At 44.7% G+C, this 14351-nt stretch overlaps 1 protein-coding gene across 1 annotated transcript; it reads right to left on the bottom strand.

The window, feature by feature from the left end:
• Positions 1-16: 16 nt before the first annotated feature.
• On the bottom strand, positions 17-12315 carry ccdc17 (coiled-coil domain containing 17). Its single transcript, XM_007899968.2, has 14 exons — positions 12097-12315; positions 10495-10650; positions 9389-9451; positions 8927-9056; positions 8064-8217; positions 7590-7706; positions 7053-7180; positions 6308-6424; positions 2709-2881; positions 2286-2371; positions 1512-1727; positions 755-977; positions 387-497; positions 17-245 (listed from the first exon to the last, which is right to left on the bottom strand). Exons 1-14 carry the CDS (start codon positions 12313-12315, stop codon positions 96-98), a joined length of 2043 nt encoding a protein of 680 aa, XP_007898159.2. The 3' UTR covers positions 17-95.
• Positions 12316-14351: the final 2036 nt, after the last annotated feature.

The following is a 14351-nucleotide window of genomic DNA, read 5'->3' as shown; positions in this document are numbered from 1 at the left end:
CATCTGCACTTTTTATTCTAACAGTTTGTGGGGTTTGAGTTTGGACAGCTATTCACATTGCTCATAGTGCTGCCAGTGGTCAAACCTAATCTCTCTCAGTTTGCATTGGATTCAGGAAGATCAGCATCGCTCACAGGAGGCGGGAGGTCAATGTGATCAGTAGGAGGGAGAGGATGATGGCGGTGGGTAGGACAGTGCTGGGAGGGAAGATAGCTGGCAGCAGGGAGGGTGTTGTGGCTGCCACTCTGCAAATTAAACAGAAGAGGAATTAATTTTTTAAAGTAATCCTTGCATTTAATATCGCACATGGTGCCTTACACTCTTGTGTTTTATAAACACTGGCACGTACTGATTAATCAGTAAAATGGGTATGAATAGGAACTCACTGAAGGTGGGTATTTGTACACAGAAGCATTGTTGGGATCAATAGCAGCCAGTGACTGGACATCAGCATCCCGGCCATTCACCACTCTGAGGTAGATTTCAGCACTGCCAACCTGGATCAATGGCAACAATTAAGAGGCACCATAATATTCCCAGTGATGCATGGATTATTGTAGCTTCTAAACTATTTGCCAAATTATGAGTGTTTTTATATGTGTGAAATAAGTGCACAATAAATATTAACTATGAATGCATAACTTCATAACAATAAATTACATTTGTATAGTGCCTTTCGCGTCAGGAGGACACCCCAAGTTGCTGGAACCACTTTAGGTTAGTTAATGTATCGTGTTTTGTAATTTAAACGTACCTGAGGAATTCCATTGAGTTGGCCGGTTGTCAGTGATGGGTTTACTGGGAGCAAACGCACAGGAACCTTCCACTTTCCGCTGATCACTCGATTGTGAACGTCAAAGAGGTCAATTTTTGCCCAGCCTCTGCTAACCAGGCGCACGATTTCCTGACTGTAAACATCGAAGCCCCCGGCAGCTTGTAGCTCCATTATCAGTGAGATGGCAGGAGAAGGACTTACCCTGATACAAACAAAAAAAGAGTATAACCCTACAGCAAGGAATGATAACAACTTGCATTTCGTGTGGGATGTTTTCAGGGATTGCTGAAAATAGCTGAATTAAAACGGCTAAACAGCCACAGATTGGGATTGTCGTGAGCAGCGTTAAGGAGAAGTGTTGGAATGTTTTTTTTGTCAGCTCGGGAGGTATTAGAATGTGAATACTTTTAATGATAGAAAGAAAGAACTTGCAGTTGGCAAAACGTTTTGACATTGAAGAGCCTCACAGAGGTGTAGTGTCTATAGTGACTATTGGAGGGATGAACTCGGCAGCCCATTTGCACACAGCAATGTCCCACAAACAGCCAGGAAGTGAAATGACCCCAATCTTCTCATTCACGTAGCTCAACTCTAGCCTCAGCAATACAACTGTTTACGGTACCAGTGTAACGTCCTTATTCCTCGTCCTTTTAACTTCTATGGATGAGAACCACCGAGCTCCGTGTACAATACGAACAGGAACATTTCAGCGCGGTGCAGTATCTAGCGAGCTCACCGTGGCACCGGCTGCTTTGCGGATAGCGTTGCGATGTTGCCTCTGAGTCCCTCAGCCACGTACTGAGATCCACCTCTCATCTCGCAGTACACAGCCGGCAGGGAACGTGGCTTCCCCATTTCCTGCCCGTTGCTGTACAGACCAGTAACCAGGCGGATGAGGCAATAGGTAGCATCCAGCCCGAGAACAAAATCATAGAAGATGGTGAATCCTGCCCTGGGAAGTCAAGACATGGTCAACAAACAATATTGACAGCTTCGCCAACTTTAATTGGCAAAGCACGACTGTACAATGAAATGCAATGCAATACATGCGTTGACGAGTGAATCCTGTGTTAATTTGATTTGGAGATTGTAAATGGAAGGCTAGTGCATATTTCGGTAACCTATGCAAACCATTCGACCCACTCCTTTACCTGTGTCTGCTTTCCTAGGAATATAGGAACAGAGGAATCAGAGTAATAATAATAAATAATCCTTGTGTTTGACATAGCGCCTTATCGTGTCGTCGAGAATTCTCAAAGCGCTTCACGGAATATATTGTAAAGTGGATTGACTGTAGTTTGTGGGCGAAACGCAGCAGCCGATTGCGCACAGCAACAGTAGCCCATTCTATAAGTCAATAGTCGCTGGAAAATTCAATGTGACTGACTACAATTTTCACAACCTTTGATAGAATATTAGCCTCCATTTGGATCCTCAATGATATACAGCCACTTACATCCTGGAGTGATTCCTCGCACCATGATTCAGTTGCACAAAGATTATTACTTACCCTGGATCAAACGGTGAAGGTCCTAATACATCTGGGGGATCCAGCAAATGTTTGGCAATCATCGGAGTCTGGGGTCTGATATGGTCCTAAAACATAGGGGAAAAAACTCTAAATTTGCCAATATATTCATTATGGTGCATAGTGTCTGTTTTACCTCATTACATAAAAAAAACTTTCATTTGATATAGAATCTTGTCACATCAAATTGTCCCAAAGTGCTTCGCAGAATTTCCCTGCTAAAGTGTAGTGACTGCATTTGCTGCAGTAGGCGATGATAATAATAATAATAATCGTTGCATTTGATATAGCATTTTATCACGACTTCGAGATGTCTCAAAGTGCTTCACAGAATGTACTGCAAAGTGAACTGACTGTATTCATTTGGGCAATTTGCACACACCACATCAAATGAGCTGCCCTTACCATGTGTGGAGGAGGGGGTGGCGGAGGGGGAGGGAGAGGAAGCATGGGAGGAGGTGAGTTTATCCCCCCGCTCATTCGTACTCTGTTTGATTGGTTTCTCAGCATCTTGATCTCCCCCTTCAAGACAGCCAGCTGTCTCACATGTTCCCACTGCATCTCCTGCATTTCCATCCCTGAAGCAAACGAGAAGAAAGCTTTGTATTTTTATACGCTCAAGTGTAAGCTCTCCGAGACGGGCAAATAGCCTCACGACACACAGACACCGTCCAAGGTCCGGTCGCAGCAGTGAAGCATCAGGATGTCTCTTTCTCCAGCTGTCTCGTTGTCCAGCTCATCGTTTGTTGTCCCCTCGAGACTTGCACAGGATTGTCACTTGACCCAAGTGTTTCACAAACATATTGGAGAGCGTCATCTATACTTGTTTTCGTTTATGTTTCCTTTGCTTATTGTCCTCCCTTCTTAGGTTGTAAGTTTCACTCCCAGCTAATAGGGTACGTACCCAGACAACCGCTTCAATTCTGTAACTGGCTACACAGAGGCGACTAACACTCCTCTCCAATTCAACTCAACTCCCTCCTTCCGGAGATGCTTGCGATTGCTTGGCTTCTCCCATACAATGGCTCCTGCTTTCAAACTGCGGGTCAGAAGCACTTTGGGAATAAGGCCACCAGACCGGTGTGGATGAAGAAGGCTCTTCGGCCCATTTGACCTTATCCTTTCAGAACACTCACCCTCTTCTCCTCCCATCACAGCACCAAGCTTCTCTTTAAATGACTTCCAGAGTCCGGACATCAACCACCCTTCCTAGCAATCAGTTCCAGTCATTAATTACCGTCCGTCTAAAGAAATACTTCCTGGTGTTTGCCCTGAAATTGAGCTTTGGGACCCTTAAATCCGTGTCCTCTTGTTCTATTGTCTTGGTGCGTCCGAAAGACCGATTCCCTTAGTCAATGACACAAGGAAATGAGTAATCGGTGATATTCAGCCAATTCATGTCAGGAGCAAAGTGCAACTTCATTTCACCAGCGCAGTCTCCGCACAGCGTCCCTTAACATCAGGTTTCAAGCACTCAGGACAAGGAAGGACGGAAGGTAAACTACACCACTTTGTGCACAGATATTTCCCCTCAACGTAACAAAACCCTTTCCTGTCAAAGATATTTATAACTTGGGGGGAAATCTGATCTTGAGATTTTAAAAAAAATTTAAATCTTAAGATTTAATATATTTTTTTTTTAAAAAAAGGATCTGGTTCCACATGTCGCAGGTCAGAGGTCCAGGACACGAATTCCCCACTCACTGAAATATCAAGCGCTTGAAGGAATCAGAGTAAAGATAAGAAATGCCAGCCACGTTCTGAACGGAAGCCAATCAATCAGACACATTCCACAGGGATGCCTTTGAGCTCTGTTCCCTCGATGTCGTCTGCTTTGCCTCTCTGAGCTGAAATGGGATCTATTCAGGGTCCCGCAGAGGAAACAGAAACCAAATAAAGAAGTCAGCACAAGTCTGAGGGCAATTCCAATTTGTAAAACCCTCCTCTGTCAATGTACGCTGTTTAAAAAAAAGAGTGGCTTAAGTAAAACAGGAAATTAAAGCCAGCTTTCTTGTTAATTCCAAAGCATTCTTTTTTTTGTGATTCAGGTGAAGCAAATTGACCGAAATAAGTTCTTTTTAAAAAATATATGTTTTTTTTCGCCCTCTAAGTGAACTTTTCTTAGAATGTCTTAGGGTTTGAAGAACATATGCAAGCAAAGGAAGAGCAAAGGGTAATCGGGTCCAATCCTGCCACAAGCCAGGAACAATTTTCTAATGGGCTTTTCAAAACAGATTGCGCTTAAAACGTTGCATGGACAACCCTTACAGCAAAGCACTTAGGGCTCGGAGTCAAGTTCCGAGTCTCTAATCAGACGTGAAGACTTGCTGATCTTTACAGTTCAGCTCATCACCATCTGCTGCTCTTCCTCGAGACTTGCTCAGAGGAGGGATGCTCCAGGAAGTGGAGTCCTGTTGTGTATTGGATAGAGGACTTGCCTCGCAAGTGAGAGGACCTGGGTTCAACTCGCAGGCTGGGCAAAACCTTAGGCAAGTTGCCTTACTCCTCACGTCTCTGTTTACCCGACAGTAAGTAGGAATCCGGTTGTTAGTCGATTGTCGGATCATTTTCCGCGGGTAATAATCCCTTAAAAAAATAATGATTTGATCTCTCAGTCCGTGACTGTGTGTGGGACGCTGCTGTGCACAATTGGCTGTTGCGTGTCGCCCACAAAATATACAGTCAATTCACTTCAGAGTATATTCTGTGAAGCGCTTTGAGAAGCGCTCAAGGACATGATAAAGCGCTGTATCAAATGCAATATTATTATCATTATAAGTGGGCCCATCATACAGAGCTACGGCTGAAAGAGAATCTATATGTCCCAAGGTGTCAAGGTGCTTATGTTGATCTTGTTTCTACCTGAGTTTTTTAAAAATGCTGTGGATGAAAAAAAAATCAAAGGACCAGCAATGAGCAGAAGGACATCTCACGGTTTCAGCTTTCAAACGATAAAATTTGTGAAATATTGACAACTGGTCAAGAATGCCCAGAGTAGGGTGAGGTGAATGTCTGTGATTTTTTTTGCTTGGTATATCTTTGGAGAGCAGAGAGAAACTGCGCAACACGAAAGGGGATGAATAGAGTCCATACGGATTGTACACTGTTTAAGAGAATCGACGTGGAGACATTTACATTTTCTCATTCCATACTTGTATTTGTAGCTCACGTCGAATTTATTCACCAGAGTTTATTAACCACAGACGAGCGATCTTATTAATATTATATTTTTATTTGAATGTTTCTCAAAAAAAAAAAGACCTACAATGAACATCAGCAAGATTAACAATTTGCTTCGCTTTGCTTACTGCCGAGTTTACCGGGGTGAACAATGATAATAACCATTGCATTTGATATATTTGAATGCGGAGGACGTCTCAAAGCGCTTCGCAGGGAAAGCGAGGATTTGGGTATTTTGTAAGCGGATAATAGAAATAGTCGGAAAAAATCGTGAGCATCATCAATTGAGGTGAGTATACCAAGGGGAGTATTCTGCGATAGGACGACACATCATTATAGGACATTAATAGATGCTTTTGCCTTAAGTTGCTTTTTGTTGATGGTACCGTTCGATTAGGGTTCAGAGTCGAACCTTCAATGTATTCAGGTACAGTCAGGAGATGCTGACTCACTGTTGATCAGCTTTCCACATCCTTTAATACTGAACAAATGCCGAGAAAATGTTTTGCATCGTTCTCGTTTGTTTTCTCTAACGGTTAACATTAACGGTGATCCCACCACAACAACAACATTACATTTGTAAAGGCGCCTTTCACGTCGGGAGGACGTCCTAAGGCGCACAACCAAAAACCGAAACAAAACAAGATCAGACTGAACCGGGTCAAAAGAGAAAATTGTTCAATCGGATTTTGCAAGTCCTCACAAAAAAAAAAGCCCAGACATTCCACCCAAACACCTTGGTTAACAACGACGTTAGGTCATTCTTGTGTACAGCCATGTTGTGGGAGATGCGTGAGACTCTTTGCTGAGCATCTGAGACCTACCATCATCCACTTTCCTCTTCTCTCGCTGGAGCTTCAGGATTTCGTCTTCCAAATGCTGGTTCTCGAGTTCCACTGTCAGGAGCTCAGCGTCCAATAACCTGTGCGTAGGATCCTGTCCTGTGGCAAACGAAGAGGAACCACCATAAACACCAGGCCCTTTTGGGGTAGTTCTGAGACCCTGGACTCAGCTGATCGACCTGACAAAAACCGGCATCCAAATTAAGGCTGGATTTACCAAATTACCACAATTCCGTGGTGACCTCAAATTTTGAGACGAAATGGTCTTACAGCCTAAGAATAGCTGGAATTTCAGACCTTAGGTCTGCGAGGAACATTTTGTTGAATTAACTCTGGTAGCACACTCCGTATAACTGCACAGAGTTGGGACTGGACAGACTCTATTTACCAGCAGTAAGTAGGTTGTCAGTTGATTGGCGGATCACTTTCGGGCACAATAGTCCCTTCAAAAATAAAATTTTAAATAATAATAATAATTTGGTCCCTCAATCCACGACTGTCTGTGGGGACGTTGCTGTGGGCAAATGGCTGCTGCGTTTCGCTCACGAAATACACAGTCAATTCACTTTACAGTGTATCCTGTGAAACGCTTTGAGACGTCTCGAAGACGGGATAAGGCGCTGTATCAAATGCGAGGACTGTTGTCATTATTATCATTGGTGGTATCGAGGTGAGCACGAGTTTTCAGATCTGAATAAGATTGCAGTGTGAGTGTGGCCTGACTTACTTTTCCTCTTCTCTTTGATGGGACGTGTTGAGGTCTTCAGGAGCTGTGCCTCTGCCTGGAGGGCGTTGAACTGGGCAAGAATACCGGGGTCTCTGCCACCGCTCTGAAGGTAAACTATCCGCAGGGCACTACAACAACAACAATAACAACAACTTGCATTTACACAGCGCCCTTCACGAGGGGTAGCATCCCGGAGCCCTTGACGGTGGTGGATTCTGACACACAACGACAAAGAAACAATGACCTTGACGGACCAGTTCATTTCATTGTTATCAAAGACATTCGCAAACACAAACGACATCAACAACTTGTATTGATCATCATTATTATTATTATTATTATTATCATCATCGAAAAGGTTAGAGCAGAATTAAATGGCGTAGGTTTCAAATGAACAAGATTCAAGCAAATTCGGGCTTAGATTAGGGGAAAAAAAATCGTACCAATGAGTGGAGCTGAGGAACAGACCACAAGTAAAGCAGCTGATGATGTGCCAGTGGTGGTATGTCGTGTTTTGCTCACAATTTATTTGCTCACCTTATTTCAGCGGCCAGGTTACCACGACTGGCAAATGGCAGGAAGGTAAATTGTATTTTCTCTTCTGATTTCTGTGGGGCAGGAGAGGCCACGGTGCTGACGGAACTCGGTCTCTTTCTACAGCACAAAGACACATCGTAATAATAATAATCCTTGGATTTGATACAGCGCCTTATCGAGACGTCTCAAAGCGCTTCACAGGATACACTGTAAAGCGGATTGACTGTATATTTTGTGGCAGCCAATTGCGCACAGCAGCGTCCCCACAAACAGTCGTGGATTGAGTAACAAATTATTATTATAATTGTTATTGTTATTAGTAAAGGGATTACAAGTAGCTGCAAAGGAAACCAGGACTTGCCAACTGACAATGCGTTGATTGTACAAAGATAATTTACGCTATATCCTGCACTAAAAAACGATCGGATATCCAGCAGAGCAGAGGCTAACCCTTTTGTGTGGATGGATACGTACATAGATTCCATTTGCAGCAGTTCGATCTGTTCCCTGAGTTCGTCTAACGCCAGACGATTCTTCTGTTCCTGAGCCTTGAGCTCCAGTAGCATCTGCTCGACGTGGCCGGTGAAATACTCTCTGCAAGAAAACTCCTGCAGTCGACGACGGATCTCTTGGGCAAAACCAGACAAGTGCAAACACTCTATTTATTTCAATGTTCGGCCACACAGAAAGGTTCACGTTCGAGGTATGTTACCCGCTCAATGCACCCTGTGGCTGCAGACACTTCTTATTACCATAATAAGTGATAATCCTTACATTTAAGGCTTACATTTAAGCGCCTTTCATGTCGGGAGGACGCCTCAAAGCACTTCACAGGATTTATTGCAAAGCGTAGTGACTGTATTTGTAGGTGAACGGCAGCGCCTCATGATATTAAAGAATACAAAATGCGATGCTATTACCCACTGAGATTGCCATAAAATACATGTTTCGTATTCATGTTTCTTTATTAATGGTATTAACCAATGCCCTGTCTTCTCTCAACATTATGCTTCTTTTTTGGCTCAGCGCATGGGATAACATGCCCCGAAACTCAGAAGAATTGTTCTGCAGAGGCAATCAGAAATTGAACGGAACAGAGGTTGAGTCAATTTAGCCCCCATCCTCTTACTCCAAACAAAATCAAGCAAAACTTGGCCATAAATGTCCGATCGCGCCAAATACTAGGAAGGACTTGAGCCTGAGAACTCTGAATGGGATTCCGATGCTCGTCAGTGAGTCGATAATCCAACACTTTCAGTCGAGAATCAAAACACTTTCTCATCACATGAAACAGACGACGAGACCATAACAGCACAAACTGAGGTGATGTTTCCTACCCTCCCTCTGTAGCTCGAGGTTCTGGTTTCGGGCTTGAATATCCGCCAGATGTTGGCCATGCGCCACTGCTATTTCCCGCAGTCGCTCGCGATGCTCCGAGTCTCTGTTGATTCTGGGGGAGATCTCATCCTGTTAGATAAGGAGAAGAAGCGTTGCATTTGGTCTAGCGCCTTTCAGTCTTGCAGCGCTTCACGGGATTAATGACTGGGAACAGGTTGGCGGCAAAGGTGGTTGAGGCCAGAACTTGGACACGGAGTCCTAATGGCTCAGAAGGGAATGTACACCGAACGGAGCCAGACTGACACACAGTCTGTGTGCGGTATATGTCAATATAAAACTGGCGTTGCGACAAAATACTTTGGATGTAGCTCCTTTCACGATTTACTGAAAAGCGTAGTGACTGCGTATTTTGTAGGCGGAAGTATGGAGAAGAGTAAAATCGCCACGAGATTGCAAATTACCTCTTCCTCCGAGGGTTTACTCGTGGGTCTGTTTTCTTGGATCGACAGCCTCAGTTTGTGAAACTAAATGGATGCAAAGACGACCAGACTAAGTTTGAATGTGATTTCTACATTCTTTCCTAAAGCGCCCACTGGACGGAAGGGCGCAGCTTGAAAGGGTATTCCCTCGGGAGGACATTTGACTCTCGCGTAGAGCAACGTCCCACAAACAGCCACGAAGTGAGTGACCAGTCTTAATCGGGGAAAATCGCGGGAGAGAGAAACACCCTCACTGCGAGGAGCGAGGATTTTATTACTTACTCTTGAGAGAAAAAGGAGAGAAAGTCAAGGCAACGAGAGACTTGGAAATGAGGAACAGAAATACAGAGAGAGAGAGCGAGAGAGAGAGAGAGGGAGAGGCCCGCACACAAAATTGATCATCCTCCACTCAACGCCTCTACACAGTATCGTGTGTTAGACTTCATGACATGCCGAGCTCCTGATATGTGGCCTAAATATTAAGGGCCACTGGATGGCAGCAAATCATTGAGGCTGCCTTCCTTGTTGGGCAGGTGCCTAATGATGGGTGAGAAACACTGGAGGAAGGGAGGACCTCCACCAGCCTGCTCTTGTGTTGCCGAAGAACAACGCTGGCCACAGTTTGGGAGTTGGTTTGCATCTATTTGGCCTCTCGCCTGATGCACTATTGTTGTGGACCCGAGAAGCATGGATGGGGGTGGCTGGGCTACCGGCTGGGCAGGGAAGGGAGAAAATAACTGCAAAAATCACCATTACACACAGCATAGACGCTACTGCGTTTCGCCCACAAAATATACAGTAAATTCACTTTACAACATATTCTGTGAAGCGCTTTGAGACGTCTCGAAGACGTGATAAGACGCTATACCGAATGCCAGGATTATTATTATTATTATTATTATCGAGGCCTCAGTGTCTCAATGTTATTTAAAGAGTTGATCGGCGAAAAAAAAACGGACATGTACCCCCAATTTTAGTAACGGACGTCTTAAAGCGCTTCCCAGGATTTAGTGTAAAGTGCAGTGACTGTGTACTTTGCAGGCGAGGCGCCTTTTGTTGGGACTGATATTCGTTCAGCATTGACTCACCTCATCAGTCAACTTTCTCAAGGCCTGGTTGTCGGACAGTCTGATTTCCGATTGATGTCCCCTCAACAAGTTCTGTTCCCTTTCGTTAAATGAATTGTTGTCCGGAGGTTTGTCTCGGTCGTGTTGCCGAAGTCTCTCCCTCTTTCTCCTTTGGTCCTGGATGTGAAGCATCTATTTGGTCAGTTAAAGGAATTAATTTACTGTATTCTCTCTTCCCTCGGTTTGAGCACTCGCACAAATAAAAAAAAAAAAAATTGTTAAAATTCTCACGTTAAAGGATAGGTGCAGAGTTTTGCAAAGGAAGATCTTTTCCACAGACTATGTGAGCTTCGGGTTTATGAGACTTTAAGCTGTTACCATAGCGATTATTCTCGTTGAGTACAAAAGCGGGTGATATCAATTTTAAAAATTCACCCGCAGTTTCTACGATAGATAGATAACGCAGGAAAGTGAAACACAAAGAGCTGTGATTATTTCTCGTCTCTGAGATCAGTTTCATAAAGTGTCTTCCTGTTTACCAATTACAGTGCAGAGCAGTTGATGTGCTATCGTCAACTGTACAAATCCTAAAGCAAATGTTAATTGCCTAGCAACGCGTCCTCTGACACTGTGAATGAAACCGACATCACTCTGCAAACAAAGCAACTTAGCATTTAGAAAGGCCTTTTGCCTCGTGACCCGCAACTGTTTACAGGAAACCCTCCTAGGATTAGCAGTACAGTGTCTATGTCACCGCGGAGAGACCATAAACTGATGCTGACCATGAGCCTCGCCATTCAGTGTAGCTGTCTGTGTTACATTTGGAAACCCAGGGGATTTCCAGGGACGTCATCATAGAAACGAGAGGAGGCCATTTAGCCCCCTGAGCCTGTTCTGCCACTCTATAAGATCACGGCTGATCTGTAACTCAAGCCCAATCATGGAAGCACTGTAATAATTTTACGTTCTACACACAAGTGCGGGATCATTCGAATTTACCCTTCCCTTCCCCCAGTACTTCAGAGAAAATATCTTAAGCCACTTTTACCGGCTGCCCTGAAGAGAGAGAATGTCTGGTTGATGTTTGGGGTGGGTGGTGGTGGTCACAAAATATCATTGCAACATAATCCCTGCAGAGATTTGCTTTATTGGTAATTTGCTGCCGGTACTAAAATTATACTGGAACTGTGGTATATCTACACAACAATCTTTGTATTTGATATAGCACCTTATCATGACGTTGAGACGTCTCAAAGCGCTGCAAAGAATATACTGTAAAGTGAATTGACTGTATTTTGTGGGCGAAACGCGGCAGCCAATTGCGCACAGCAGCGTCCCGCAAACAGTCGTGGATTGAGTGACCAAATTATTATTATTTTTCGATGGGATTATTATCCCCAAAAAGTGATCCGCCAATCGACAAACATCGGGGTTCCGACTTTACTGGTAGGTAACCCGAGGCGTGTGGAATAAGGAGAATTGCCTAAGCTTTCGCCCTGCCCGGAAATCGAACCCGGGTCCTCTCGCCTGCGAGGTGAGCGCTCTAACCAACACGCCACAGAACTCCACTCTATAGTTAAGACGCACATACCCACATATATACCCACATGTGCTGCCCCTTACCATATGATCTGGCGTCTCAGATTTCCTTGGTTCACTTGCTCTCCATGTGTTATTACCATCTACGGAATCTTTTGGCAGACATTCTCGTAGCCTCTGATTTAACATGCAAGAATCTTCCACGTAACCGCCAATGCAGAACTTGTCCCTGTGTTTCTCCAGCAGGACAGGGGACCTGAAGTTCATCTTGCACTCACGACAACGAAAATCACCTAAATCCATGCTTCCGAAGCCAGCCAAAGCATCGATCGACCTCAAACGAAGGCTCCGCGACACAATCCACACCCACAGACCCGAGCAAAATCCTATTCAGACTTTCACTTCACTCCAAATAAGTCTTCTCTCTTCGAGAACTGTTCTTTGGATTTGTAAAATTCAGGTACGTTTGGGAAGCTGCTGCTTTTATCACCGAAGCAGCAAAATGATTGTCTCGTTATGGCATAAGGTTGAAGGATTGATCGCTGTGTTAACAATTACCTGCACTTACCAGCTTGGTAACGTCAACACTTAAGAATCCTTAGCGACCAATTTACAGCTACTATGTACACACACACACACACCCACACCACACACACTCAGCCCCACACACCCACAGAAGTGATTGCAGTTAAGTTTCCAACACAATCTATATTTTTGCGACGACCTCACAAACGTTTTGATTTCATACAGTAAAGGAAGGCATCGTATCTGTTCGGGTTGTTATTAATATTATGGTTTGTAGTATTTTTGATCCTGTGAATTGGGTTGGTTATGACTGGGAGCAGTTTCTCGGAGGCTGTTGGGAAGCTGTTGCAAGGAAGGGAGGGTCATCGGAAAATTACAACAGCAACAACTTTGATTTATATAGCGCCCTCCACGCCGGACGGCGTCTCAGAGCGCTTTACAGTAACGGATCCCAGGCCCGAGCCGGGGGTGGGGAGGGGGGGAAGGTGACCAAAGGCGCGGTCGAAAAGAAAGGTCTTCAGCAGAGACCTGAAAATGGGAAGGGAGGGAGCGAGACGAAGGGAGTGAGGAGGGAGTTCCAGAGCCTCGGGGCATAGTGGCTGAAGGCACGGCCGCCGAGGGTGGAGCGGAGGACTCGGGGGACGAGGAGGAGGCCAGACCCGGAGGAACGAAGGCAACGGGCGCTGTTTTGAGGAGAGAGGAGGTCAGAGAGGTCGGGGGGTGCAGGGACCTCAATACAAGGGTGAGGATCTTGAAAATCGAAACAAACCAGTGGTTGCTGTTAAAGGGGACGTGCCAATCTGAAAAACGCCTGGAAAATAAACAGGGAGGAAAGTCTCTTACACCACATATCACTCCAAATAAAAATCCAAGGTGAGCACACACACAAAATTCACAATGCAAAGGGTTGTACTGCGGCAGATTTATTGCTCCTCCTGCAGGGGTGAGTGCACACGTATTCCTGATGGTTTCGCTCCCTTTGCCTCGCCCCTTCTCTTCCGATTTTCAGGTCTCTGCTGAAGACCCTTCTTTTCGACCGCGCCTTTGGTCGCCTTCTTTGGTTTCAAGATCCTCGTCTCCCCTGAAATAGGGTGACCGTATTTTGTAAACCGAATCCAGGGACAAATGTACATATATATATATGTATATATAAAAAAGTTGAACTCCCCACAATGCCTGATGCTGGCAGTGACTGGAGAAGCTTGTTGGCCGCATGGCCGGTTTGACTGATGAGAGTGTTATCGTTCTTGTTCAATTTGTTGCTGAACTGAAGACACCTCATCCAAGGACTGTCCCTGGAAATCGGTGATGTACGGTCACCCTATTACTACATAAGATGATAAAAATCTCTTCAAAGGGGCACTTGTCATCCAGATTCTCTGGGACGATCATTTCTGAGGCTGATCAAGAGAGCGTACAATGACATACTGCATAATTGCACTGACCACCTCTGCCTTTTTTTTTTAAAAAAAAAATTCATTTGTGAAGCATCCATCAATATCCCAGCAGCACAGTGTCCTTTCGTGATCAAATAGCGTTGGGTCGATTTGCAGAATGTTCGTCTGGTAAAATGGTGGAGCTTCTCCAGCCTTTCCACATAGCATATGTCATCCGAGCAAACTCGTGCAATAGGATGTAGGTCACAGGTACAGCGTAAGAGTGACTACAGCAAAATTTCTGTGTTATACTTTTATTCGGTATTTATTTGGAGCGTTTTTTGTACTCCCCCCCCACCACCCACTCCCGCTTGAAAGGTCTTGTGGACATTGTGTTGACTAAATCTGTCGTGTCCTTCAGGCTTGAATAACCTGCAA

The sequence above is a fragment of the Callorhinchus milii genome, unplaced genomic scaffold, assembly GCF_018977255.1.
Source record: "Callorhinchus milii isolate IMCB2004 unplaced genomic scaffold, IMCB_Cmil_1.0 Scaffold5, whole genome shotgun sequence".
Lineage (NCBI taxonomy): Eukaryota > Metazoa > Chordata > Chondrichthyes > Chimaeriformes > Callorhinchidae > Callorhinchus > Callorhinchus milii.
The sequence above is the reverse complement of the archived record's forward strand: the minus strand, read 5'-3'. Positions and strand labels throughout refer to the sequence as shown.

Coding starts and splice junctions, on each gene's coding strand:
- ccdc17 (XM_007899968.2), bottom strand. CDS start 12,315: ATGGATTTAGGTGATTTTCGTTGTCGTGAGTGCAAGATGAACTTCAGG. Junction 9,057..9,388: donor GTAAACCCTCGGAGGAAGAG/GTAATTTGCAAT, acceptor CTTATCTAACAG/GATGAGATCTCCCCCAGAAT. Junction 498..754: donor AACTCAATGGAATTCCTCAG/GTACGTTTAAAT, acceptor CCATTGATCCAG/GTTGGCAGTGCTGAAATCTA.